We start from the raw sequence: 12758 nt of genomic DNA on the forward strand, positions 1-12758 counted from the left end.
TTACATTAATAATTGAATTAACGTCAAATCATGTCGGGATGAATGTGTTCTCTTGTGGTGAAATAAAAAGGGAGAAACTAACTATTTTCTTGATTCAGAGTGATTTTGTTTTCCAAAGTAATCATTGGCTGCATCGTCACGATACAAGACTCACGCCTATTGGTTCAATCTGAGAGCGGCTATCTGATTGGTCTATTCTCACGTCGATGAACTTTCACCCCGTCAACCTCCTCAGTAGCTTCCTGCAAGTAATCACATGTTCGTTGTAAACACTAAAGGTGACATGTTTAAGTAACTTCGCTGGCCTTGAACTTTGTGACAGTTTTCGCAGAGATATGACACGAAAAAAGACATAAGCGCCGAAAGATGCCGGTTGTCAAATGAACGTTTAGGGTGAGTGAATAAATGTACTTTCTCGTTTGTCAATATCTGCTATTTAGAGCCAAGCAAGCTAGCTAACTGAAATGACAGCTTTAGCAGACTAAAACTGTTTAAGATATCTCATTTAATATACCATTTAGCGTTATTCTAGGGAAAACCGCGATGTAGTTTAGTTGTACTAAAAAGCAATGCCAGTTTGCTAGGAAGGTTGTTTACAGGTACGCATCGTTGATAGGGAAGCAGCTTTCTTACTTATTTTTCTTGCTTAATTGCAATAACAATACAGAGGTGCATTCAGGGAACATCCATGTATATTGAGACATTACCTCTTGATTAATGTAGAAATATTATTTCCCGGTATAATGTTGAGGAGAGGAAGCAGTGCATAGTGGTATGTGTCCTATTTTTAAATTGATTATCATGACATTTCGGTAAGGTAAAATCACACATTGAGATGTGTATTTTATAAATATTACAGCGTGCTTTATTAAATGCAGAGAGGATTTGTTATTTGTGTTACGTTGTAATAAATCCAGATGTTTTACATACCTAGTTCCAACCCCATAGCAAAATTATCATAAGAATGCAATATTGTTTCATTCAGAGGGTTACCAGCTTCTATCATGTGGAATTAAAAGTATTATTCATCCCACTTCTTTTCTGCAGTCTCCTCTGCCGCCTCTATTAACTATCTCTCCAGTGATGGCGGGGATTTTACAAAGAACCCTACGACTTAAAACGTTTCTCAGACGTCTAAACCTCCATAGAAGCGTCTCATCTACAGCAACAGCCAGACACTCACCTGTGAACGCACACAGCCTATTTCTTCCCACCACCTCATGGCAGTCAGCGGTCTACTGCCGAAAGCTGCACACTGGGGACGAAGGGCCAAAGCCGTCCCCTGCTGCAGCTCCAGACAGACGTCCTTTTTCCAGAGTAACTCCAGAAGATTTAGCCTTCTTCAAGGAGATCCTACCAGGGAGAGCCATCACTGATCCGGACCTGCTGGAGTCGAGTAATGTGGATTGGCTCAAGTCAGTTAGAGGTGATGGTTACAAATTAATTTAGCTCTTTCCACTTGAACATATATTTTCTTTTTGATTGTTACATCTTTTATTATTCTCTACAGGTTCTGGTGAAGTGTTGCTGCGACCCAAAACAACGCAGGAAGTTTCTCAAATCCTAAAGTAAATTACAAACAGGTGGTTGAAGGACAAATACACAAGAGAGGGGTTTACATGTTGGTTAAAGTTCTTGTGTTTGCTCTTCTGTAGATACTGTAACAGTCGTAATCTGGCGGTGAATCCTCAGGGAGGAAACACTGGGCTGGTTGGAGGCAGTGTGCCAGTTTATGATGAGATCATCCTCTCCACTGCCCTCATGAACAACATCCTGACCTTTGATAGTATCTCTGGTAGGTCTAAAAATACTCAGAATGAGTGTCATTTGGGGCACTGTTTAGCTCAGTCGGTAGAGCAGGCGCCCCATATACAGAGGCTACAGTCCTCGTCGCACTGATCGCAGGCTCGACTCCCGGTCTGCCGATCATTTGTGCATGTCATCCCCCCGCTCTCTACTCCCAACATTTCCTGTCTATCTTCAGCTGTCCTGTAAATAAAGCCAAAAAAGGCCAAAAAAATAATCTTTAAAAAAAAGAATGAGTGTCATTTACCATATTTGTCCTTATGTTTAGAGATAATTGACTCCATCTTTCAGGCATTCTGACGTGTCAGGCTGGCTGTGTCTTGGAGAACTTGTCTGTTTACCTGGAGGAGAGAGACTTCATCATGCCGCTTGATCTCGGAGCAAAAGGCAGTTGCCACATCGGGGGAAATGTGGCAACTAATGCAGGCGGACTCCGACTGCTCCGATACGGCTCCTTACATGGGACTGTGCTGGGTCTGGAAGTGGTGAGTGGAGTAAATAAATTAGGATATTTAGGAATGCTGAGAAGGAATAAAAGCACTGCTCCAACGTTTGTTTGTGGTACAGGTGTTGGCAGATGGGCGAGTGCTGGACTGCTTGGCGACGCTGCGGAAAGATAACACAGGATATGACCTCAAACAGCTCTTCATCGGGTCGGAGGGCACACTGGGGGTTATTACTGCTGTGTCCATCCTCTGTCCACGCAAACCCAAATCTGTTAATGTGGTTTTTTTGGGTAGGATTTTCTCATCGCTTCTCCCTTTTACACATTTTTTAGTATAGATTCTACAATAGTTGTTTTTGTATTCTAATGGATGTATTATTTTATTCTCTTAAATTAGGCTGTGAGACCTTTGAGCAGCTGCTGCAGACGTTTCAGCTCTGCAGAGGCATGCTGGGAGAAATTCTCTCAGCCTACGAATTTCTGGACAGTGAATGTATGAGGCTGCTAAACACGCACCTCAAACTACCCAATCCTATCTCAGGTAGGCGCACACATGCACTGTTTCATAAAACAATACTTTGACTTGCACACACACGCCTAATTGTTCCCTTCATCTTGCAGATTGTCCGTTCTACGTCGTGATAGAAACGTCCGGATCTGACGCGACACACGACGGGGAGAAACTACACAATTTCTTAGACGAGGCGATGACATCATCGCTGGTTACTGACGGGACCGTGGCAACTGAAGACTCGAAAATAAAGGTACTGTTTCCAATCTTTTAAAAAGTCTGTGTAGCTCGATGGTGAAACTGCTTATTTTTGTGGATGCAAATGATCATGCAATCAATTTTTCCATTTCCTCTGCGTCAGGCTTTGTGGTCGATGCGTGAACGCGTCACGGAGGCGCTGACTCACGAGGGCTTCACATACAAGTACGACATCTCGCTTCCCTTGGAGCGGCTCTACCAGCTGGTGACAGACATGAGGCAGCACCTGGGGGGTCGGGCCAAGAGTGTGGTGGGATACGGACACGTTGGTAAGAACAGATGATGAAAAGAGGGAGGGAAATAATCAGCTGCTAGAATTACATATGGTTGGGCAGTCTCTTTTTTTAGCTATTGTGGTGTATGGATTGTTTGAACGCACCTCACTGCAATTGCACCCCCATCTCTTTCCATCTACACCTTTTAGGAGACGGAAACCTCCACTTAAACGTCACCTCCCCCGCCCGAGACCCCGCTCTCCTCGCCGCCATCGAGCCCTTTGTCTACGAGTGGACGGCCAGCTGTCAGGGCAGCATCAGCGCAGAGCACGGACTGGGCCTGAAAAAGAGGAACTACATCTACTACAGTAAACCCAGCCAGGCTGTGGCTCTCATGAGTGATATCAAGGCCATGATGGATCCTAAGGGCATCCTCAACCCGTACAAGACTTTACCAGATAACCTGAAATGACTCGGACTGTCTCGGAGCTGTGGGGTAGGTGGTGGTGGTGATGTCTGAAAAGGTCACCCAGGAGCTCTATTCATAGCTACAACCTCGCTGCCGAGTGGTTTTGTGGTAGCCCTGTGATACCTTTTCACACATTTACTGCAGAACTGCTGGTTTTGCACAAGAAGCACCATTTGCCAGGAAAGCCACAAACACCCAAGTTTAGTTTAGTCCAAAACCTGAAACAAGAACTTTCATTTTCATCCACATAGAGCTTCAGTTTTAGTGACAAATATGTTGCAGCAGTCTCTGGACTTGTTAGAGTAAGTGTGGCTACTGCCAAACATTTTTATCTACCTCAGCTTCTCACACTGTAGTAGGAGCTTTAGTTTGATGCACTCCTTACTCCATAAGATATCACGACATGTTTTAGATCTCAAATTAAAGGCAATTTGCTTAATAGATGAAAATCACAGAGTATATTTTTTATGTTTATATCTGAAAGGAAGTGAGTGCTCATTAGCAGCCACTAGGGGGCAGACAGAAGAAGAGGGAGAGGGTACAGAAGCATCTGGAAATACAACATACAGTAAGGTCTTGTGTGTTTTATAAAGATTACAGTCTCGACCTTCTCTATATGTAAAGTGTCATGAGAAAAATGATTAGCACAAAAAAAACTGCTTCAGTGTACATATAAGCATTCGAGGACTGTTAAAAAACTCGATTTGAATCTGTAGTTTTTAATCACTCTTATAGAAATACACTTGGTTGCCAGTTTCTAAGGTACGCAAAGCTAAAACAAAGGCAACAATCCAGAAATACATCCTGCCTTGGTGATGTTATATTGTTCACTTTTTGTTTAAAGGTTTGCAAAGTTTGGATTTAACTGTATTTTGTCGGATGAGGTTTGTGGGGCTGTTTCATTTCAGTGCAATAAAGTGTTTATGTTATTTAGCAGACTCTCACGGATGTAAATGGGTTGAATAAAAACACCTCTGTAATAACAAACAAACAGTATATCCTCCATAAAGATTTACCTGACTGCATTAGGTTAAAGATGGTGTACCAGGGGCGCTGGTGCAGCTCAGTTGGTAGAGCAGGCACCCCGTGTACAGAGGCTACAGTCCTTAACACACTGATCGCAGACTCGACTCTCGGTGGTCTGTGATCATTTGTTGCATGTCATTCCCCACTCTCTACTCCCCACATTTCTCGGTGTCTCTTCAGCTGTCCTCTCAAATAAAGACAAAAAACTAAAAAACTATTAAAAAAAACAAGACTAGGTCAACACCTAGTATGTGGCTGACCGCATCAGGTCAATGTGTTACAAGGACTGTCCTTATGAGGCCAATGACAACGTGTTGGAAAGCAGCGGAGGAGCAGCAGAGGAGCAGCCCCGCCTACTCCCCAACAAAGTATCCAGAGCTGTATAGACAGAGAGTCGCGTCAGTGGAGGTCCAATATGCTCCATGATCCGCCATTGCGATGTCGTGACTCTCTCTACGGCTCTGAAAGTACAGTCACTCACTCAGTCAGTCAGTCAGTCAGTCACAGACCTGTGTGTAGGGCTGACCCCGGCGGTCAGCCAAAAATAACAAGGTGTGCCTAACAAAGCAGCAACTGAGCGTGAGTCTTACAATCATAACACAGGCTGGCTCATCGTTAGGCAACAGTGCAGTAAATGTTTTATTACATATAAAAAAAGACAAAGCAACAGTTTTCTTCAAAAACAAACCCAGCATTTGTGAACAAACTCATTTGTATCCGCACACCTAGGCAACTTTATTTGTTGAAAAATGAATAAAACGACTGAAAGATGGAGTGTTTTTTTTTTCTTTGTTATTCAGGCAACTTGTACAGTGCGGCATGATGGGAAATGAGGGGTAAATGAGTCCCACCTCGCTTCAGAAAACGTATCTTAAAACATGTCCGCTCTGAATCTAATAAGTGTTCCTCCTCTCTGCCTGAGCAGAAGACGTATTTAAAATGAGCCACAGTGAGTTTATGACGTACGCCAGGCAGAGAGGATCACATCGGTTCATACTCGTATTCTTATTATAAGATACACACTAACTCTTATTGGCAGGTACGCGTTATTTCCTGTTTTGTTCCTACAACAATCAAGCTCAGCAGGAATAACTTCCTACCTCTTTCCTATTTTTCACAACAAATCATTTCCTACGAGCGCCAATAGTGACGACATTGGTACAGAAAGTCGAGTAGAGTAAATGCTTATATATGTTTACAGTCAGTTTCACGCACCTTCGTACACCAGTCTTGCACGTCCTCAGTAGTGTGGTAGCATTGGATTTAATACATAAATATCACATTATTTAAAAAGTTTAAAAACAGCTTTGATTCTATTGGCTCTTCTCCTTTTGTACGTGAATATATTAGTGTGGTTTGTAGTGTGTTTATGTGTGTGTGTGTGTGTGGCCAGAGTGGGCGTGTTCTAATCAATCTAAATGAGGGAAGCACGTCTGATTGTCTCTTGCTGTAACCGTGACGCCACAAACACTGGCTGGGGATCAGTAACTGGATTGTAGAAGACTCAGTATGTAGTGTTTGGTGTGTGTGTGTGTGTGTGTGTGAGCAGTCATAGATGGGCCTTAAAGCATTGGGATGGGGTCCTACAACATGCCATCCATGTTCTTCACACTCGGTAACAGTCTACAGTTCAGGTCAGTGCGAGCACATCGACATAGGCTGGCTTATTCAGACAGGACAGTTCCAAACGTCTGCGTGGGTTAAAGTCCGAGAGAGGGATGTCGGTGGAAGGCAACCACAGAGAGAGTGAGAGCGCAAAGAGAAGAATGAGGCTGGATGACACTTGAAAAATCCTTTTCTCTGTCCGTCACTCTAATCGCCGAACAAGTCGGATCTTCTCTAAGCCGATCCCTGACTTCAGGCAGCTGCCTCTGAGGCTCCTCTCACGACTCTTTGCCCTTCTCCAGAGAGCCGTGGATCTTGTCCAGGGTTTTCTTGATGCGCAGTGCCGTTAGCCTGGCAGACGGGTTCTGGTACCAGCATTCCTTCATCAGCTTCACCAGAGCGGAGAGAGTCTGAGAGGGACAGGAGAGTCATGCGGTGATAACACGCACACTGAGAAAGTATTCAAGAACTTTTACATGTAGATCTGCATATTTTGGATGCACGGAGATCTCATTCTTAAAGGGGACATATTTTATCTTTGCAATCAATTTTCTATTATCTTAATGTGTTTTTGAATCACGTTGGTAAAATTTGTTTCGTTTTAAAAATTGTAGACATATTTAAATTTCATTATTTTTCGGAGCCTCTCCTTCCTCCTGAAACGAACGTTTTGCCATTCAAAGGTCAGACCTTAGCCATGATTGACCGACAGCATTTGGAGTGACCGCACAGCCCCTCCAAAGTTGTAGAAAACATGGCCGCTCTCGGATCGGTTATTCGGCCTTATATGTACGAGCCAGAATCGCCAGGAGGTATCGGAATGGTAAGCTGAAATCTTGACAACTTGACTACAAGCTCGTGCAAGAAGGCAGCCTGAGGTGAATGATGATTGGTCGATTTCAGCCAAAGCAAGGTTGTACGTAGAAACCTGCAGCTGTTCTGAACGGCACATTTCAGAGGCGACCTTTTTAAACATGTAACTCTGGAAAAACAGAATTATGCAGTTTTCACTTTTTCACTGAGAACAATAAACACCCAAAAATGTGAAACCCATGAAAATATGAGAATATGCATTCAAGAGATATGGAGCCTTTAAACTATCAAGTATTCCTTCATTAAAAAAAGTGATATTTTTAAAGAAAAAGGATGATTTTGATTCTTTCCTGCCCCCCTCACTTTCACGTTCTCCCTTTTTCCTGCGTCCGGGAAGAATCTAATTGACCGTTTCACTGACTGGATCAAATACAGGGCAGTAAAAGACTGATACTCACAGGATCAGAAAACCAACGATTAGGAATGAAAGGCCTCTGCTGCTCCACACACACCACCTTCCTCATGTCCTCAAAGCTGGGATCATTTGGCACCTGATCGTAGAAAGGAGGCTTGTATTCCTCAACAATACCTGGAGTCAAAGTGAGACAACAAATTAGGAACAAGAGTATGAAGCTAGGTCTCTCTCCTAACAGCAGGGCCAGGAAGTCACCTGCTGCTTGTTTAACATGTCAACGTGGGGCTCACCATTGCTGAATGTGCGTCTGGCTATCTCCCACAGCACCAGCCCAAAGGCCCAGATGTCCACTCGCTTGTAGGCATCGAAGCAGTCTGTCTGAATGGTTTCGTCCAGCACTTCTGGTGCCATGTAACGCTTGGTGCCAACCTTTGGATTGTTGCCCACATCCAGCAGGTTGTCTGCCTGCGAGTGCGTCACGGCCAGCCCTGTAACATGCAGTACTTCAGTTAGACTTAGAGAGACACCTGCCACCGATAAATTAAGAGAAGATTGCAACCAAATGGACACAAAAATACCTCAGTACTTACAGGTCTAAGTAATGACAACACAAACACTAACAGGTGAACAGTAGATGAAAGTAAAACACTGGGTTACAAACTGACCGAGGTCTGCGATGCAGCAGCGCAGCTCCTTCGTGACCAGGATGTTTTTGCTCTTCAGGTCCCGGTGTGCGATGGCCGGTTTCCCCTCTGTGCCGAAGATCTCTGTGTGCAGGTGCACCAGGCCGGCTGCTATCGACGCAGCCATCGCCAAGCCCTCCGACGTCTCCACAGCCACCCGCTGCAGGTAGTCATAGAGAGAACCGTTCTCATGGTAATGGGTGATGAGCCACAGCTGGGTGCTGGAGTTGCGAGAAGTCATGTCAGACGCCATGAAGCCTGAAGGGAGGAGAGACGGAGCAACGTGACGGATGAGGAAAAATCTATATCACAGTTATGTTCTTTCTCTTTTTTCCATTTGCACTATTACACTATTTTTCTGACTCACCCAGTATGTTCTCGTGTCTGAGCAGCACTGTGTTGTAGATCTCCGTCTCTCTAAACCAGGACTTCTCGTCTCTCGAGGAGAAGATTTTTACAGCCACGTTCTCCCCCTGCCACTGGCCTCGCCACACCTCCCCATATCTGCCCTTGCCTGGAAAACAAATGAGAACATTTAGAGACGGTTAAACAGAAAGACAGAAGAAGAAAGATAAAGTTTTACAAAAGTAATCATTGTCTGCTTTTGATTTTAACAGCGCATTAGGGGAATGTTTTCAAGGCTACATTCGCAGTAGGGCAGAAGGAGTTTTATTTCCGTCTGACACAGATCAGATGTTTTCATATCAACAGCTAAAAAGTGCACCGAGCCACATTTTTCCAATTCCAAAGAGGTGGAAACAAACTGCACTGCATGGTACTGTGGTAGGAAAAAACAGGATCCCCCGACATCTGACCTACATACTTTATTTTTCAACACTCAAATTTGTTGCCATGACAATGAGTAAACCTTACATCAACAACCTAATACAGGTGTTGTGATTTTTCACCTCTCCAGGTGCGACCAAAGACACCTTAATTCAACCTGCAGATGGCATGTAAAGATGTCGATGCGCTGTACCTACCTACACACTCCATCAGGCTGATCTGCCTGGCCACAGTTCTCTGCACCAGGAAGGGAAGACCTGAGCCGCTGCCTGATGTACACGAGTGGTCCAACAGGTCCTGAAGACAGACGCAGATATCAGATAAGCTGTGTATGTGTGTGACTGCAAACGCAGATATACACACTGTTAATACTGGGAGTGAACAGAACATGTGATGTGAGATATGTTGGTTAACTCTGCTGGGAGTCGCTTTGTTCTTGCTTTTATTCCTACCGCTAAAGTGCTGTCTCCCACGTTGGAGGTGATGAGGCCGTCTATGGCTCCCTGCTCTGTGTCAAACTCTTGCAGCCTCTGCAGACGGCCGTGGTGGAGCCTCCTGCAGGCCAAGACTGACACTACGGACAGCAGAACCAGGACCACCACCGGACCCAACACAAAGAGAGCCAAGGTCTCCACACGATACCGAACTGGCTCACCTTCTGGGGCTGTGAGCAAGATTGGAGAAGAAACAGGTACAGAAGGGGAGTGGTTTGACTTATTTAATAGATACAGAACACAAATATTGACTCCCTATCTCAAATTAAGCACATTCTGATACCCACCTGTTGGAAGCATAGACATCAGTGAGCTCCTGCTGTTGTTGCGGTTGCACATGTCCTTGGAGCAGCAAACAATGGCCTGGTGGAAGGACGGAGCTGTGGAGCAATGCAAACGGATATTCTCTGACCCCTCCAAGCAGCCACGCTCAAACTCCACCATGCTGCTGCTGACTTTGATGGAGGCAAAGCACCGCATGCCGTGGCACTGGGTGTCCTCGAGGCATTTTGGGGTATCACACAGACACACTAACTGTCCATCTGTGGAGGAGATGACAGGAGAATACACTCATGCTGTTTTGCTGTGCATAGAATCAGATCTCAATCGTCTACAGATGCTAGAAGTAAGTGCAAATGACAATACTTGTTTGAGAGGGAGACAGTGAGATTACATGTTATGCAAATTGTAAGTAAATTAAACTGTTATGTAAATAAGATCTTGCATGTCCAAAGCTTTGCATGGTGATGTTGCAAAATAGTGAAAAACATGGCAGTACATGCACCTTACACCTCAGCTTAGCTTCAAAACATCACTTTAACATCCATAATTTCAACCTCAGAGCTAGACAGGTTATGGCTATCCTTTTTATCAAGTGCAAAATATGAACAGCTGCCACAAAGAAGAACACACAGCAGATAAGAGGCGTCACGATCTGAAAACATGAAGTGGATAGACGGTTGAGCACAGTACCTGAGCCCTCGGCTGATGTCTGCAGGGTCTGCAGCAAGAGCAGCAGAAGGACTTGGACACTGCAACGATCCATGTTTCAGTGCACTGACAGAGGAGGAGAGTTCAAATGAGTACAGACTCTTGCACAGAGGATAATTACATTTACTTTCTCCATGTTTTATGATGATCTCTGCGAAGGCTGCAGACTGATGGGAAGCAGCCACTTCTAATGGCTGATTTCTCCGTTTATCTCTGTCAAAGCTTGTATTCAATACACACCCCTAATTAAGGGATAAACACTTCTAAGACGACCACCAAGACTATAATTACACTATTAGATAAAAAAAGTTAGATATTTACTTTGAGGTTACGTAATCATGTAATTATTCTTAAGTTGTTAATCAACAAACTCATTAAATTACTATGTATTGCTTTAAAAAGATACGAGCTCTTTGCAGGCTAAAGTAGCATTGACAACTACTACAACAAATTCCGCTAGCAAGCTAACACTTCACATTTCAATGTCACAGCCTGTTTACGAACAAGTAAAACTATCTGGAGCTTCTTGTTTGCCTCACAGACTATGGGCCTGTTTGTTTGCTGTAACTGCTATCAGGCCATTAACAAGCGGTTTTATTAGCCGTCCACAGGCGCCTCGGAGGCGCCAGACAGTCAGACAGACGGCTGCCCGATGCTGCTGCTGCTGCTGCTGTTAGCCCTGCGAGCTAAGCTAGCTGCACAGCACAAAGCACAGCCTGGCAGCTTGGAGAGGACTCTCAAACAGAGCGATGAAAACATTCACGTACCTGGCACACGTGAAATATGGCCTCTAACTCATTCTGTGATGTTTGTGTATCCCCGTTTTAGGTTCAGACAACCGTATTAGCTTGATTTGCGATGCAATTGCCGAAAACAGGACCACAGCCCTGCCCACCCACTGGCTGTCTTCCTTTCCAGCCACACGTGACGTCACCAAAACATTAACATCGAGATGCATTGTGGGGCGGAGGGGTCCTCCAACAGGTTGTAGGCCGATTTATTAATTCATAAATACTCGAATGAGACATTACGTTTTTACACTACGGTACATTTACTCAATAACTGGAAAATTACTTATTCATCACTGCAGTTCAGTTTTAGTTTCAGGTTAGTGGCCCCTTAGTTTTATGTTGCACTGTTGGTTAGTATTGTACTATTCTTTATTTAGCTATGTTTATACTTAGATGTAAAATCTCGATCTCCAAAATCAATCTTTCTCTGGAACAGCTACAGAGAAAGTTGATGAAGTTTAGGCTAAATTTAGATCAATGTTTGTATCTTTCTGAATCTTCAATTAAAGTTATATAAGATTTTTTATACCATTGGTTACTACAGTAAATGGACTGTACGCATATAGTGCTTAGTCTTGCGACCACTCAAAGCTACTTTTACACTACATGTCACATTCACACACACATTCATACGCTGATGGCAGAGGCTGCTACATGAAGTGCCCAACTGTCAATCAGTCATCACATTCATACCCATTGGCTATGCCACCGGGAGCAATTTGGGGTTCAGTGTCTTGCTTAAGGACACTTCAACATGTAGACTGGGGGAGCTGGGGATTGAACATCCAACCTTTCAACTGAAAGACGACCGACTCTACCACTGAGCCACAGCCGCCCCGCACAGTGTTTGCATGCCAGATTTATTCTTCTGCGCCTTTTTATATTAGACCTATACTGTGCACACTTCACTGATGTTACAAGTCAGCTTAGTGCTGCTCAGCCTGTAAAAACATTCGAGCAGTGGTGAAGCTTCATCAAGTCTTAGAAAATGCTTGAGAATGATTGTAAATAGAAGATAACTCTGTAGAGCTAAATAAAAACACTACAGATAAACAGCCCAGGCTGGCCACCATGCTTGATACAAAGATCACTAATATTATATGAAATAAATGAGTTAAATACATTTAATTCTGAACACTCGGTGTTGACTTGCTTTAAAAGGTCCCTCTGTGCTTTGTTGTGCCTTCACCCATGCATGCTGAGAATCAGATACCTGAAATGCTGCATGAAAACTAACTCCTCTCCTCCTTGCAGATCTGACTTTCCTGCACTGCAACAAAAAAGGTGTATCACAAGATGAATTAATTCCACGTGCCTGTTCAACAAACTCACTGTTTCAATGTATTTAAATCTTAGTTGGCTCTGTTGCTGCTAAGAGAATATCACCAAGTATCTGTGTGAGTATTTTGTGTTCAAAGAGACAGAAAAGGGAGAATTGTATCAAGTAGCCG

The 12758-nt window shown here is 44.0% G+C and overlaps 2 protein-coding genes across 3 annotated transcripts; one reads left to right on the top strand and one right to left on the bottom strand.

The window, feature by feature from the left end:
- Positions 1 to 291: 291 nt before the first annotated feature.
- On the top strand, positions 292 to 5405 carry d2hgdh (D-2-hydroxyglutarate dehydrogenase). Of its 2 annotated transcripts, XM_069661196.1 has the most exons (10): positions 292 to 393; positions 1048 to 1426; positions 1511 to 1568; positions 1656 to 1795; positions 2098 to 2291; positions 2374 to 2542; positions 2649 to 2792; positions 2873 to 3015; positions 3124 to 3289; positions 3445 to 5405. In XM_069661196.1, the coding sequence occupies exons 2-10, from the start codon at positions 1084 to 1086 to the stop codon at positions 3705 to 3707; spliced, it is 1620 nt and encodes a 539-aa protein (XP_069517297.1). In that variant the 5' UTR covers positions 292 to 393; positions 1048 to 1083; the 3' UTR covers positions 3708 to 5405. The 2 variants fall into 2 exon arrangements, with proteins under 2 accessions (XP_069517297.1, XP_069517299.1); XM_069661198.1 differs by lacking the exon at positions 292 to 393 and having other exon boundaries at positions 1360 to 1415.
- Positions 5352 to 11433, bottom strand: acvr1l (activin A receptor, type 1 like). Its single transcript, XM_069661199.1, has 10 exons — positions 11284 to 11433; positions 10499 to 10582; positions 9814 to 10068; positions 9485 to 9696; positions 9230 to 9329; positions 8614 to 8760; positions 8229 to 8504; positions 7854 to 8051; positions 7607 to 7737; positions 5352 to 6745 (listed from the first exon to the last, which is right to left on the bottom strand). Exons 2-10 carry the CDS (start codon positions 10569 to 10571, stop codon positions 6614 to 6616), a joined length of 1524 nt encoding a protein of 507 aa, XP_069517300.1. The 5' UTR covers positions 10572 to 10582; positions 11284 to 11433; the 3' UTR covers positions 5352 to 6613.
- Positions 11434 to 12758: the final 1325 nt, after the last annotated feature.

Source organism: Semicossyphus pulcher, unplaced genomic scaffold (assembly GCF_022749685.1).
Source record: "Semicossyphus pulcher isolate SPU_LCO1_2020_fin unplaced genomic scaffold, fSemPul1.0.p SCAF_14, whole genome shotgun sequence".
Classification (NCBI taxonomy): domain Eukaryota; kingdom Metazoa; phylum Chordata; class Actinopteri; order Labriformes; family Labridae; genus Semicossyphus; species Semicossyphus pulcher.

Excerpts from the sequence above, each read along its gene's own strand:
- d2hgdh (XM_069661196.1), top strand. The coding sequence starts at position 1,084 with ATGGCGGGGATTTTACAAAGAACCCTACGACTTAAAACGTTTCTCAGA. Across the intron at positions 2,793-2,872 it reads ACTACCCAATCCTATCTCAG|ATTGTCCGTTCTACGTCGTG; the intron begins GTAGGCGCACAC and ends TTCATCTTGCAG. Across the intron at positions 3,290-3,444 it reads GGTGGGATACGGACACGTTG|GAGACGGAAACCTCCACTTA; the intron begins GTAAGAACAGAT and ends TACACCTTTTAG.
- acvr1l (XM_069661199.1), bottom strand. The coding sequence starts at position 10,571 with ATGGATCGTTGCAGTGTCCAAGTCCTTCTGCTGCTCTTGCTGCAGACC. Across the intron at positions 9,330-9,484 it reads TGGGAGACAGCACTTTAGCG|GACCTGTTGGACCACTCGTG; the intron begins GTAGGAATAAAA and ends GTCTGTCTTCAG. Across the intron at positions 6,746-7,606 it reads ATCGTTGGTTTTCTGATCCT|ACTCTCTCCGCTCTGGTGAA; the intron begins GTGAGTATCAGT and ends TGTCCCTCTCAG.